Source organism: Lycium ferocissimum, chromosome 5 (genome assembly GCF_029784015.1).
Source record: "Lycium ferocissimum isolate CSIRO_LF1 chromosome 5, AGI_CSIRO_Lferr_CH_V1, whole genome shotgun sequence".
Taxonomy (NCBI): domain Eukaryota; kingdom Viridiplantae; phylum Streptophyta; class Magnoliopsida; order Solanales; family Solanaceae; genus Lycium; species Lycium ferocissimum.
In genome coordinates this window covers 32,955,662-32,969,440 of record NC_081346.1, presented here as the reverse complement: position 1 = coordinate 32,969,440, position 13,779 = coordinate 32,955,662, and the positions used below count along the sequence as shown (strand labels likewise).

General features: G+C 33.2%; 1 protein-coding gene and 1 non-coding gene across 2 annotated transcripts; both read right to left on the bottom strand.

The window, feature by feature from the left end:
- Positions 1-3: 3 nt before the first annotated feature.
- Positions 4-76, bottom strand: TRNAK-UUU (transfer RNA lysine (anticodon UUU)). The gene has a single exon. It is a non-coding gene; the product is annotated as a tRNA-Lys (tRNA).
- Positions 77-7,848: 7,772 nt separating this feature from the next.
- On the bottom strand, positions 7,849-10,405 carry LOC132058375 (uncharacterized). Its single transcript, XM_059450903.1, has 4 exons — positions 10,199-10,405; positions 9,865-10,092; positions 9,165-9,362; positions 7,849-8,353 (listed from the first exon to the last, which is right to left on the bottom strand). Exons 1-4 carry the CDS (start codon positions 10,202-10,204, stop codon positions 8,300-8,302), a joined length of 486 nt encoding a protein of 161 aa, XP_059306886.1. The 5' UTR covers positions 10,205-10,405; the 3' UTR covers positions 7,849-8,299.
- Positions 10,406-13,779: the final 3,374 nt, after the last annotated feature.

Here is a 13,779-nt window from a genome sequence, read left to right as displayed (position 1 = left end):
TAACGCCGTCTGTGGGAATCGAACCCACGACCACATGGTTAAAAGCCATGCGCTCTACCAGCTGAGCTAAGACGGCCCACGTTCTTGTCATTTTCACTATTCACTACTAAAACTTAAACACGATATCATGCACAAGACTTTGCCAAAAACTCTATAGATATTTTTACTACTTAATGGGTGATGAATTAAGAAAAATATGAAAGATGACAAGAATAAAGATTGATCCCACTATTTTATGATAGTGTAAAACAATGTTAAGCAAAGAAAAAATATAATTTAGATCATATGAGGGGGTGGGGAATCAATCAAAATGAGACTCAAGAACGGAGTCTATTAAGATTAAGTATCCAACAAGATAAATTTAAAATCATACGAGAAGAAAGATATATAATACTTTGTAGCTTTCTATCCAAGATCGTTGAAATACATTGTAGCTTACAAGCTAGTTAGTACTCGAGATGCTAAAACTAATTTAATTTCAATAGAAGTAGTATAATAGGTTTCAGCGTTGGGACTTTAGGTGTTAATTATGTTGCCGGCTTGTAGTCTTTTTCATCATCCCGAACCTGGCAAAATTTTTAATATTTTATTATAATTAAATTTAATATATAGAATATATTTTACACATATAAACTTATTTGGTACGGTTCGGTATTTTTTTCAGTTTATTTTTATAAATTTAAAAACCAACCTAATTATTCGGTACGGTTATAAATTTATATAAAACCGTCGGTTTTATTTTAAAAAAAAAAAAAAAACTAAAAATCGGTTCGTTCGGTTAAGTCGGTTTTATGAAAACCATTGACACCCCCTAATGCTAGGGGTGTCAATGATTCGATTCGGGCGGTTATTTTGAAAATTTTATACCATATCATTTTTTCAGTTACTATGATATGTATAACCAAAATTTGATTTTCAAAACCGTTCCTATCATTTTGGTTAATCGTCGGTTCCGGTACGATTCGGTTAATTTTTTATTTTTTGAAAACGTCACCTAAACTGCTCGACAAACAATTTAGAGACGTGTTTTGACATACAAAACAACAATAATGAAGAAGAAATATCACTTTTATTATAAACCTCATAAACTTGGTGATGGGTTCCTAAAACGGTTCATGAGCAATGAAAGAAGTATAACACGTTAAAATTGCAAAATATCAAAACAATATTATCGGCATATGGTAGGGATCTTGGTAGCTCAATTGATTGGCTACCTGAATTTTTAACTTATTGGTGAAGATTCGAATCCCCACATTGTAATCCCCTTCCCCATTTGCCCACAATAAATATTGAAATTATTTCGAGTGTCAAACTCACGTTCACTCATTTTTTTCAAAAAATAATTGATCATCATGCAGTTCTACACTAAATCAAAGTTCAAAATAAATTAAGATGAGATAAATCTGAAACGAGATTAAACATTCATCAAAAGTGAACAAACTTCACAAAAGGAAAAATACTAGCTGAAAACACTTAGTTATTGAAGGACTTATTAGTTTTAACTTTCAAAAGTAGTATTAGAGCCTGTTTGGATGGGCTTAAAATAAGCAGCTTATAAGCTGAAAGCAGCTTATAAGCCAAAAAAAAAAAGTTAGGATAGGCTAACTTATTTTTTTTAGCTTATAAGCTATTTTCAGTTTATAAACTGCTTTAGATAAGTTAAGCCAAATGGGTCTAATTATTTTTTTGAGCTTATTTTATGCACAAAATAACTTTAAGCTGGCCAGCCAAACACTCAAAAAAACTAAAAACAACTTATAAGTCAATCCAAACAGGCTCTTAGTACATTCTATAATAAAGTAGGTTGAGGCCTTAAGTATAGGGGTGGGCACAATTTGGGCCAACCCGAAATCCAAATCGAAATCCGAACTTGTTAAATATTTGGTTTGAATATTCGGATTATGGATTGGACTTTGGATTTTATTTTTAAAATTTATGGATTTTGGATTGGATATGGATTTAGTGCTATGGATTTTTGGATATCCGAAAATTCAAAATTTTTATATCTTTTATCTAGCCCTACCTATATCATATGTGTCCAGTACAAATAAGTCTAGTTTCTAAAGGTCCAATAGATTAGTACCTAAGGCCCTACCCATTAAAATATTAAATCCAGTATACAATTTCCTACTAAATCAAATATAATATAGGGTTTTCTTACTTCTCAAGTCTCAAAAGTCTCACGTTAGTGTCACCCACAACAGAGTTCTTTGTTATTTTTCCAGATGACTACTTAGATTTTATTTTGTTCATTTCCACTTTTCCAGAATGCTTTTATTTGGTATGGATTTACTATGTTGGACATGACTTAGATTTGTTAATCCTAATTTGAACTGGAAGACTTTTTTTACTGAGCAATTAAGATTTAGATTTATCTATGTGGAACTAACACATGAATTTCGTTCCTAATAAGTTTGCCTTAAGTCTCAAGAGTCAAATCTGAAAATTCAAATATCCAAACCGAATAATCCGAAACCGAACTTAAAATATCCAATCCAATCCGAACTTATTTGGATTGGATTTGGACTGTAATATCTTCAATCCGAAAACCGAATATCCAAACCGAAAATTTCATATCCAATCCGATGGCCCGAATGCCCACCCTTACTTGCGTATGTATTATTGGTTCCACCCAAGGCTCAATGCTAAGAGTGAAATATTTTATACTTTATTTTTTTTAAAAAAAAGCATAAAACATAAAAATTTAATATATAATAAGCATATATAAATATATACGGTTTGTTCCGGGATTTTTTTGTTACTTCTTATAAAAATAAAAATCTAACCTATAATTCGGAACGGTTATATCTATACATTAAAACCTACGATTTTCTATGAATAAACCTACTAATTGGTTCAGTTAGATTCGATTCAGTCGGTTATAATCGATTTTTGCAAAACCATCGACATCCCTACTTCACGCTCTCCCTCAATCACGAGATAAATTAAGAAAAAGAGATTCCCTCATTGAATCTTATTCATTACTTTCCCATATAGAATCCAGGATATAAGAAACTTGACCAATTACCTTAAAACTGATCAATGAATTCTAAAAGTTCCTCTGCTAATTACTTAACATGGGCACCTCATACGGTATCCAAGTTTGAATTACACCTAAGTTAACCCCTTAATTGTATAAATTTTTTGTTACTGAATAATAAATTTTCCATAAGCATTATTTTGACTGAACTCTTTTACTTTTAATTTGAAGGACAAAAACTTAGATATTTGTCTATACAATGGACTGCCCCATTATTTTCTTATTTAAAATATTCTAGTAATGCCTGAACAGTCACGTACTCTTGAAATTCATACTTTCACCTTATAATTATGGTAGGCTATAAATACGAGCAGCAAAAGGAAATCGATGTTTTGTTAAAAAAAAATCGATTCTTCGATTAACCGAACGATCAGGACCTTAAAATCGAGAACCTAACCAATATCGAATTTTTTTTAAAAAAAATATTAAAATTGAACTGAAGAATAAAAAATAAATAAAAAATAAAAAAATTGAAGAACCGAATTAATTCAATTCGATCCGGATTTTCAGCTTTTTTATTTTTATACCCACCCCCAAATCAGTGCGTATTCAGTTTTATTCTTTCATAGAATACTTTTCGAAGTTCATATCTTCCAAGAATTAGTTTAAATGTCTAAAATGACTTTAAATATATGTCAGTGTATGAATGTGGAGACAAATAATTATGAATTATCCATGTATTGTTGATAATGCTATGTCCATACATCATATGAACGTTTTATAATGTTTTCAAGTTATGATTATGTATAAATTTGATGTTATGATTTTCAAATGAATTATGTTAAACGTTTATGTGCTTATGATGAAATGAGTTAGTTGGCTTTCAAGGTTAGATTTAAACTTCATGTTTATGAGCCTAATATGCTTAGATAGCAGAGAGGGTATTTTACAAAAAGGTCAAATGTGTGAAATTAATAACTAGTATTGATTTGGACGATAAGAGAGCTTTCCTTGGTTGAGACTATATGCTAGAAAACTTCATGTCGAAGGAACATGCATTATGGTGCGACGACTTATCATTGGCATTCTTGTAGTCAGGCTGGGTCTAGTTTATTTCCTTTTGTCACTAAAGTCTCGCATAACATGTATGGAATATTAACTATTTTGGGTTATTTGATATTTATGAAATGATATAAAGGTTTTACGAATGATATCATTTTCTTCTTAACATGTAAAATTATGTTTATCACGTCATGTCAAGATTGGGTCGCTCGTTGGTAAGTTTAAGGGATCGGGTGTCGATCTGCTCCTTCTGTCTTGGTGTGACATCCAAATAATTTCATCAGGTATCCCTTTAAAGCGCTAGTCTTTAGCTTTTTTCTCTATTTTTTATATTCTTACAAATATAGACTCAGTGGTATAACTTTCCATTTTTTGCTCCTGCTTTTATCCCTGATGTGATTTTGTTCTCCAATCTTAAAATTAAGTCCAAGTAGCCTGGCATACTCTTGTATGTCTTTTCAATCCAATTCGTAGATGAAATTAAGTATGGAAAATTAAACATCGTTGAGTCTGAATAGATTATGATCCAAACTGGTCCAAGTTTCTCTGGTGGAAAATTAGTTAGGGCAATAAGTTAAGCACTTGGTGTTTGTTCTGAATACTCAACCCCTAAACTATTTTTTATTTATTCTAAGGCGTAGATATATGATCAAACAAGATAAATGTAATTTTTACTATTCATATTAATTCCGAAAGAGTGTTAATTTTAATCGTTGGAGAAGATAGACGTAGTGAGAAAATCTTTTCAACCAACCTTTGCATGACAAGAACATCACAATTATACGGAGCACATGCAAGTCTTGTGAACAGTTGTTAGGATCAGGCTATTTATATGCACTCTAAGGAGTGCTTCGAGTAATTTGCGTAAGAAGGTGAAGCAGAATATAAATCAACATAAGAAAACCTGAAAAACTCCTTGATCAAGGGAGTCAAAAACCACGACCTCTCTCTCATAGGATTTAGCCAAATCTCTCTACTAAATCAGGAGCCTTGTAAAAGTTACAGTTAACCTAAGAACCTATTCCTTAATCCGCCTATGACAACCAACGAACACCTATTACACTATACTTACAGAGATAAATAGTTGGAACCACAATAGAACCTAACCTAAACAAACTAAAGAATTTAATGATATATCTTGTTAAGCTCTGATTCTTCGTCCACTTGAAGTTGACTCTCTTAAGACAAAGCGTTGACTGGGCTCACTAAGCATTTCATTGGAATGTTGTGATTTGTGGTTGTGGATAAGCTCCAAAGCTTGTTCGTGTTGTGTTTATATAGAAGTAGTTGCTGCCCTTGAATAGTTGAATCCAACCAAGTTTTGGTTTCATAATTGTACATGAAAACCAAACTTTGTTTGACTTGGATCTTCCTCCTTTTTTTTTTTTTTTTTTGGCGCATCGGCAAAGTCTTCTACTTCAATGCTAATCCCACGTTGATCAACTTATGGTGCTTTATGAAAATATTACCATAACGTGAAATCCAACCCTTCATGCAATAAGAATCAGACAATATTTCGTCTTCTCTAACGTCAGCATGAAATAGCTTTTCAGTCTCCAATTGTGTGATAGTAAGGATCAGTTCCTTTGTTAATATGACTGCTTTAATGATCCTTTGGAAATCTGTTTCGATATCTGATTCACCAACGAATCCTTTCTTATGTCTCCCTTGGTGTTCATTGGGTACATTGTTTGTCAAATCATCAATGTAAGCTCATAATCTATCATTGAACCAACATCTACTCAACAACAATTTAACAAAATTGATAGAGTAAAATTGTACAAATCTGTATATCGCTATTGTATCGTGTGTATATCCTCCTGTATATCTATGTATATCACATTATATATATGTCTATATCATGTATTATTTGTAAATCCTATATGTGGGTGATACATAGTGATATAAGCGATACACAACGTGCTTTACATATGTTGCATTGACGTTCATGAAAATCGGTGCATGGTATACACTAATATGCAACGTGATATACACGTCTCGTAGAGGAGTTTTCTAGGCGTAATGTTTTACTTAAACAAGTCCTCACCACTTCAGTTGCTAAATATATTCTTTGACAAAAAAGATGTCAATATTTGCTGGGGGTGCATATAGCCAGGAAATGCACTCAATGACCTCGAAAATGGGTGGTCTTCAATTTTTTGCCCCGCTTGGCTCACGGATAAACCTTCAAGGTCAAAAGTCAAACGTGTTTCACACGGAGAATAACTTGTTAAACTTGAAATTTTCTCATAGGGTACACGGGGTCAAGAGTTCAAGATCACTCATTTTCAAAGCCATTAATGTAAATCACCCATGAATGTGTTAATATCCCAAGCAAAGTGGTGGGCAAATTTAGGGCAATTCACACGAATGCCCTTATTTTGGGGTGGTCTTTAATTTTTTTCCCCCTCAAATTTGAAATATTTAACTTTTGCCCTTCGCTAAAAATCCCTTGATTTCGGGTTCGAACCCCCATTCAATCAAAAATTTAAAAAAAATTGCAAAGTAGAGTTTGGATTCGTAATGCAGAATTTTGAAGACAGTTTTGCAAAACTTTACCCGCGGGTAGAGTTTTGCATGCAAAATTCTGCCTGCCGGTAGAGTTTTGCATGCAAAATTCTGCCTGCGGATAGAGTTTTGCATCAAAATTCTGCCTGCGGATCCAAATCCCTGCCTTGCGAAATTCCTTCTTTTTTTTTTTTTTTACTGGGCTGGGATTCAAACCCAGAACCTTAGGGTATTAGGCGAAGGACAAAAATTAAAGACCACCAATTTGAGGGACAAAAATTAAAGACTAGTGCTTTTGAAGGACAATCCGCACAAAAAAATGGCAAATTTTCCGTTTAATGGCCTTATTTCCCTTCTCTTGAATGGAGAGGCCCTTGGCCCTCGGCCCAAACAGGCAAGCGTCAATCACGAAAATCTCTAGCTTTACTTGGTTTAGACACATTTTGACTACTCGACTGAAATATTTAGCTTGGACGTTATAAATTTTTTCTTTTCTCTCACATTCTTTCTTTAGAGATAATTATCTAAATAGTATTTACTTGAATAAATCTTCAAACAGATTTCTAATCATCAATACTTTGAGATATGAAATCCTTGGGCCAACAAATGCAACAACAGTTAACTCAACTGAAGACTGACACCATCCGACTAGCACATAAGACACTCTTAACTATCATTTGGTAGCTTCATTAAGCAGTACTATTCGTTTCCTACCTCTACTTCTAGAATGGAGACGTTTAGAATTACCTCTAGTCTAGTAAATGTAAATCGATATTCAAGCTTTATCATACACAAGCCATGAGCTTCTCTCGTTCTCAGTTTTTCCAACTTAGAATCCCTTGTTAATAAAATACTCCCTCCCTTATATTTTATTTGAACCTTCTGAATGGATACAGGGATTAAGAAATGGAAACTAAATCGAAACTTGTGATCTTCAACACGACATGATATTTGTGTGGTTATAAAACTTAACATTTTATGGCCGAAAAAGAAAGCATCACATATAATGAAACGAGAAAATATTAAACTACGGGAACTTAATTGTTGCAATAAACAGGAGCACATATCGCATATTGCTACGATGTTGAAGGAGGTAACCTTTTCTATGATGTTAGGAATTGGAAAAAATGAATATCGGGTACCTTCTCCTTTTTTGCTTTAAGGGTACCTTCTCTCTAAAAGCATATCGGGTTAATTGTCACTTTTAGTTTGTCAATTAAGGCTCCTGCTTTATTTATTATTACTATTTTTCCTGACAAAATGAAGGTCTCTGGAGAAGACAAAAACACAGAAGAATAAAGAAGGAAAAGGCAGAAGGCAGCATAATGAAGACACGAGGGAGCCTTCACTTTTTCTCATAAAGTAATTTTAGCCTTTTTAATCCCAACCTTCAATATCGACTCTTCCATGACATTTTTTAAGGTATACAAGAGGAGTACTAGTGCAGCAGTGGGAGTAAGACATCGAAATACATCCAAGAAAGAAAATACTGGCAATAGAGTAGTGACTAGATCAGAAGGCTTCGTAGTTATCATCATAAGATAATGATAGCTAATTATTATCTTCTTGGGCTGGCCAAACTCTGTCTGTTACTCTGTTATGGGCCACTTTTACTGCTAAAAACCCAAGAAAATAATTCAAACATCTCTTACTCTAGAGTGATACTTTCTATAGTATAGACAAGAAACTATTATTCAATATGAGTCCTAAATTTTCTCTTGTTTAAAAGATTTGAGCTCCATCTCAGGATCAAGAAGCACAAGTTGGCGGTAGGCACATTGAAAAGAATCCCCTAATGCCTTTCTGCAAAGGGTTGACAAATTAACCAAAAAGTTTAGCACAAGAAAGTCTAGAGGTATCACATACTAAGTAATTATATACTAGTAATATATTCTTAAGGGGTCGTTTCATCACGGACTAAGTTATTCAGGGATTAAAAAAATAAAAAAAAAGTTATCCCACAATTTTATCTAGGGATTATAGTCCTGAAATTATAACTCTTGAACCAATTTATCCTACAGTTTGATAGGATAAGGTGGATATCCAAGATTAAATTTGAAATTAATAGCCTGTTTGGCCAAACTTCTAAAATCAGTTTATTTTGAAAAGTATTTTTTTTCAAAAGTGCTTATAAAAAAAAGTATTTTTGTCAAAAACAGTTTGTGTTTGGCAATTAATTTAAAAGTACTTTTGAGTGGCAATTTGTGTTTGACCAAGCTTTTAAAAAATGCTTTGAAGTGTATTTTTTTCAAAAGTACTTTTGAGCTGAAGCTATTTTGTTTAGCTTCTGAAAAAACTACTTTTGCTACTCCCCAGAAACACTTATTTTCTCTCAAAAGCTTGATCAACCTCACTTCTTTAAAATAAGCACTTATTAAAAAAAAAAAAAATACTTTTAGAGAAAAATAAGTTTGGCCAACCAGGCTATAAATTTATACTTTGTTTGCTTGAAAATATAAATTTATATTTTCACGCAAATAAAATATAAATTTAATCACAAACTTAATCCTGAGATATCACACCTTATTCCGTGAACTAAACGGCCCCTTAGATAATTATGTAGGATTCAACTTTTGTTTTTCTTTATAAATAAACATATAAGGAATTGACATACTCTTTCAGGCTTAGCGTAGAGCAGTTGAGGGGAAATCTTGTAGAGATCTTCATCTACAGCGTTAGCTGCCATTTTAGGTGGGGGTGGAGATGGTGGAACAGCGCTTACTGCTTTTTTCACTTCATCATATTCATAGTTGCACACCACCCACCCTTCCTTTCTTCCTTCTTTTCCAACTGCTTCATTACTTTTTCTTCTCTGTGTTAAAAAAATCCACATGATGCAAGTTAAAACTTTTTTTTTGAAGGGTCACATCTCAATGGTCAGTTCAGCAAGTCCATTAATTGTTGCTTGCAAAAAAAGTGATTAAATTTAGGACAAGAAGGTGGTGCCTTAATTAAATTCAGAGAGTGCTACATTTTTTAGGAAGAGAAGACAAGCATTAGTAAAACCAAAATCATTGAATGCTTTCACATGTTCTGCCTCCTATTCAACTCTCTATTTACTCTTAACACACCAAAAACTGTTCTATCTTTAATACAAGTCTTAAATGAAGGTAAAGGACAATAGAGGCTTACAGAAATAATAACAGGGAGCGGAGCTAGTATTTAAAGTAACTTAGGTCCAAACTTTGTAACTATTTGTTTTAAGAAATTCAATTAATATACGTAAATTATTAGTTTAAAACTCAGTAACATTAACTAAAATCTCGAATTCATAAACTTTAAACTCTAATTATGCGTCTGATAATAATAATTACCTTACGACGAGGAACGACAATCATAGCAGGAGTGAGAATATCATTCTGGTAGAGATCTCCGGCCACGTACAAATCACGGTCTTCAGAGTAACTGTAACGAAGAAGGTCAACTTGCCTAGCAGATTCAAAGCACTGTGTGAAAGGAACTGGGAATTCATCTGTGTTACATGATTCCCAGCTACCAAATGCTGGAATGTGGCTCCTATTCATCAAGTAGTAATTGCTCTCCTATAAACACACACACAAAAAAAAAAAAAAAAAAATCCCACAAATCAGAATGACAAATAAAACGTAGTCAACCACAAGAAAGAGAAATTAACCAGGAAGTGCTTACTTCCATTTTGGGGAGTATGAGTAAAGATGCCTGTAGAATCTTGGAGATTGACCTCACAATGGACTGCTACTGAGAGTTCAAAGTTGGAGTGTTTTTATTTGTTTTTGTTAAATCAACAAAGGACTATGAATTTACGGAATGGAGAGGGTGTGTTAAAGGGGCCTGAAATGGGGTTGCTTTATGTGTCGAGTCATTGTTGCTCGTGGGCTTTTTAAAGGGAAAGGACTTGTAGGCGAGAGTAGTGGGGTACCGAGGATTCAAAGAGATACTGGTATTGCTCGTTGGATGCTTTCAGTAGGCGTTTAGACATGTGGTTTGAAATCATAATTTGAAATTATGAAATGAAATTAATGTTTGGATATATATTTCATCTCATGATTTAAAATCCCAAATCATTCAAAAAAATGTAATTTGGGGTTTCAAACCATGGTTTCAAAATTTTTAAATATAAAACTTGACTCATAAGTTTATATTTTATAAAAAAATTCATAAGTTGGTAATATTTTTAACAATTACTCCCACCAATTATTTATAACCTCATTAACTTCCACCAACCTATATTTATGTCTACCATATGGGAGGATTATATTAAAGAGTAGTTACATTACTATTCATGTTAAATTTTCGTTTTTATTGAACTAAAGTTTGATCAATTGATGTTGTATTTTTTAGAGAAAAAAAGGCCTTCTAGTAGATGCGCACCCGAAGGGTAGCGACTGCGGGTTCCCATGTCATCAAAAAAAAAAAAGGTTTTCTAGTAGCGTATTAATTTTGTTATGAACTATGACTTGCTCATTTGGTAAGATTGTACAAGAATTGAGAATGTTTTAATAGTTTTCACAACTTGTGGAGTTTTTATGTCTATAAGAGAAAATACAACTTAAGATATCCAAATTACATGTCCAAACATGATTTCAAATCATGGTTTCAAACCATGTCCAAACGGCTCCTTAGCTTGAGCAAACTCCTACAAGTAGATTTACTAATTTATTCTTAATTAAATAGTACGTTTTTTATTTAATATATGTGATGTACTTTTCTTTTTAATTTGTCACAAAAAGGATATTATATTTCTAAATAAACTTAAAATTTTTTATTTTAGCCACACAAATATTTATGCCTTGTTTTAGACCACAAATTTCAAGTCTTTCTCTTTGTCTTAAACTTCGTGCATAGGCAAACTATATTACTTAAATTGAGATGAAAGAAGTACCTATTTAATATAAATTTTTTATACAAAAATTCCACTTATCTTTTCCTTTCCTTTTTTTTCTTTCTTTTGAGCCAAGAGTCTTTCGGAAACAATCTCTCTGCCCCATAAAGGTAGGGGCAAGATCTGTGTATATCCTACCCCCTCCCTCCACTTAGACCCCACGTGTGAGATTACACAGGATATGTTGATGTTGTAAAATTTCACTTATCTAAATAGCAGTAAATTTGGAAGAAAATAATTGGTACCTTCTAGATTATGTAAAACATCACTAATTTTAAATTAAAATGAAAAAATAAAAATATCACTTAATATGAAACAGAAGGAGCAAGTCCGAGGTCCCGTTTGGAAATGATTTAAAATCAGGTTGATATGAAGTTGAAGTTTTATTTGGTCATGCAACTTGTATTTCTTAAATTGTATTTTTCCTCATAAACATGAAAACCCCACAAGTTGTGAAAAATATCAAAACTTCTTCAATTCTTATACAATCTTACCAAATGAGCAAATCATAGTTCATAACAAAGTTAATACGCTTCTACAATGCATTTCTACAAAATACAACAATCTATTAATCGAACTTTAGTTCAATAACAAAGAAAATTTAACATGAATAGTAGTGTAAATACTCTTTAATATAATCATACCAAATGGTACGGATAATCTCTCCACGTCGAGCATGCATTTTCAATACGAACCAACTTTCAAGACCCAACCGGAGGGCCATGACGGGCACCCGGGCCTTACCTACCGAGCACCGCTAATAATGTTTTTATATCATAATCATAAACAAAGGTGGACCATGAGGATTATCAGATGGAAATCTGCTAGATCATATGAGAAATATGCTAAAAAGGGATGAGCCCGAAAAAACATACTATACAACTATCTTTTGGACAAACTATACAAGCCGATAAGGCTATCATGGATAACTATATAGCAAAAATGTAGGCCGAGGGGCCCACACAACGTCTGACTATACTATACTGTCTACAAACCTCTAATAGAGTGCATGACATAACAAGGTCGGGACAAGGCCCCGCCATACCCATATATCCATAAAAGTATAACGTACCAAAACACAATAGTAACTCTAAAACAAGAAGAGTGCTCCAATATCAGCTGAACAGCAACCTACGAAGGCGGACCGTCAACTTGTCTACCTGAACCTGCGGGCATGAAACGCAACGCCCCCAGAAAAGAGACGTCAGTACAGACAAAGTACTAAGTATGTAAGGTATGATAGTAACATAAAAGAGACATAAAAGTACATAGGATAAAATGAATGCAACCTGGATGTCTGAACTACCTCTGAGGGCTAATGATATGCATAAGTATTGTATGTATACATATATATGCGTGTATAACGCCTATCAAGCTTCTGCGGGTATCCTATCATATCATATCGGTCTCTGTGGGCATCATCATCATCATATCGGCCTCTGTAGGCATCACCATCATCATATCGGCTTCGCATGGGCATCATCATCATGTGACCAGCTGATCAGGTGGTAGTGCATATATAACGTCCTAACGTTCCCCAGATCCCATAGAGATAATACATAATAGACGTGTATATAATGCCGTAGCATCATAGGTCCGTGTATATATATATATATATATATATATATATATATATATATATATATATGCAATGCATGAATATGATAAGAGTACATCCTGAATCTGTCGGAGTGACGTAAGGTCGTTACACCTTTGAACATCATTATGAGATATAATTTTCATCAACAAGTGACTCTATGAATCATACTGAATCTGAAGAAGGACTTACTGAAAAACAACATTCTAGAAACATGAATCAACACTGAACATCCTTAGCCGCTGAGAATGGAATCATCATAGAGTAGCGTTAAGTTTCCGTTTCGTTCAAGATCATGCCAAAAGAAGGAAAGTTAACCTTAACATACCTCAAGTCGTCAACAAATCCCACAATGAAATTGTCGGGCTAATATTCCAATCTCCTTAGTCACTATAGTACACCTAGCAACTAACAACACAACTACAACCTTATATAAGTCTCTTTAATGTCATATCTTTACTCACCCCGAGATTTACATCAAAACAACCCAATATACGCTTTGTGTACAACACTTATACACTTTCTTCTTCAAATTGTACCAAGTATAACATTCTCAATACAATCTCAACACCAACTACTATTCTTACAACAAGGTTTTAGCTTAAAAATATATTAACAACATGGCTTAAGTTAGATTACATCTCAATATGAACTCAAATTCATGCTTGAAACTTCCCTCCAAACCTTGCATAACCATCATATAAACTCATAAACATGGAGTTAAGATAGAGTCTTGTCTCAAAACTCAAGAACACATCAATTCCAATAGTG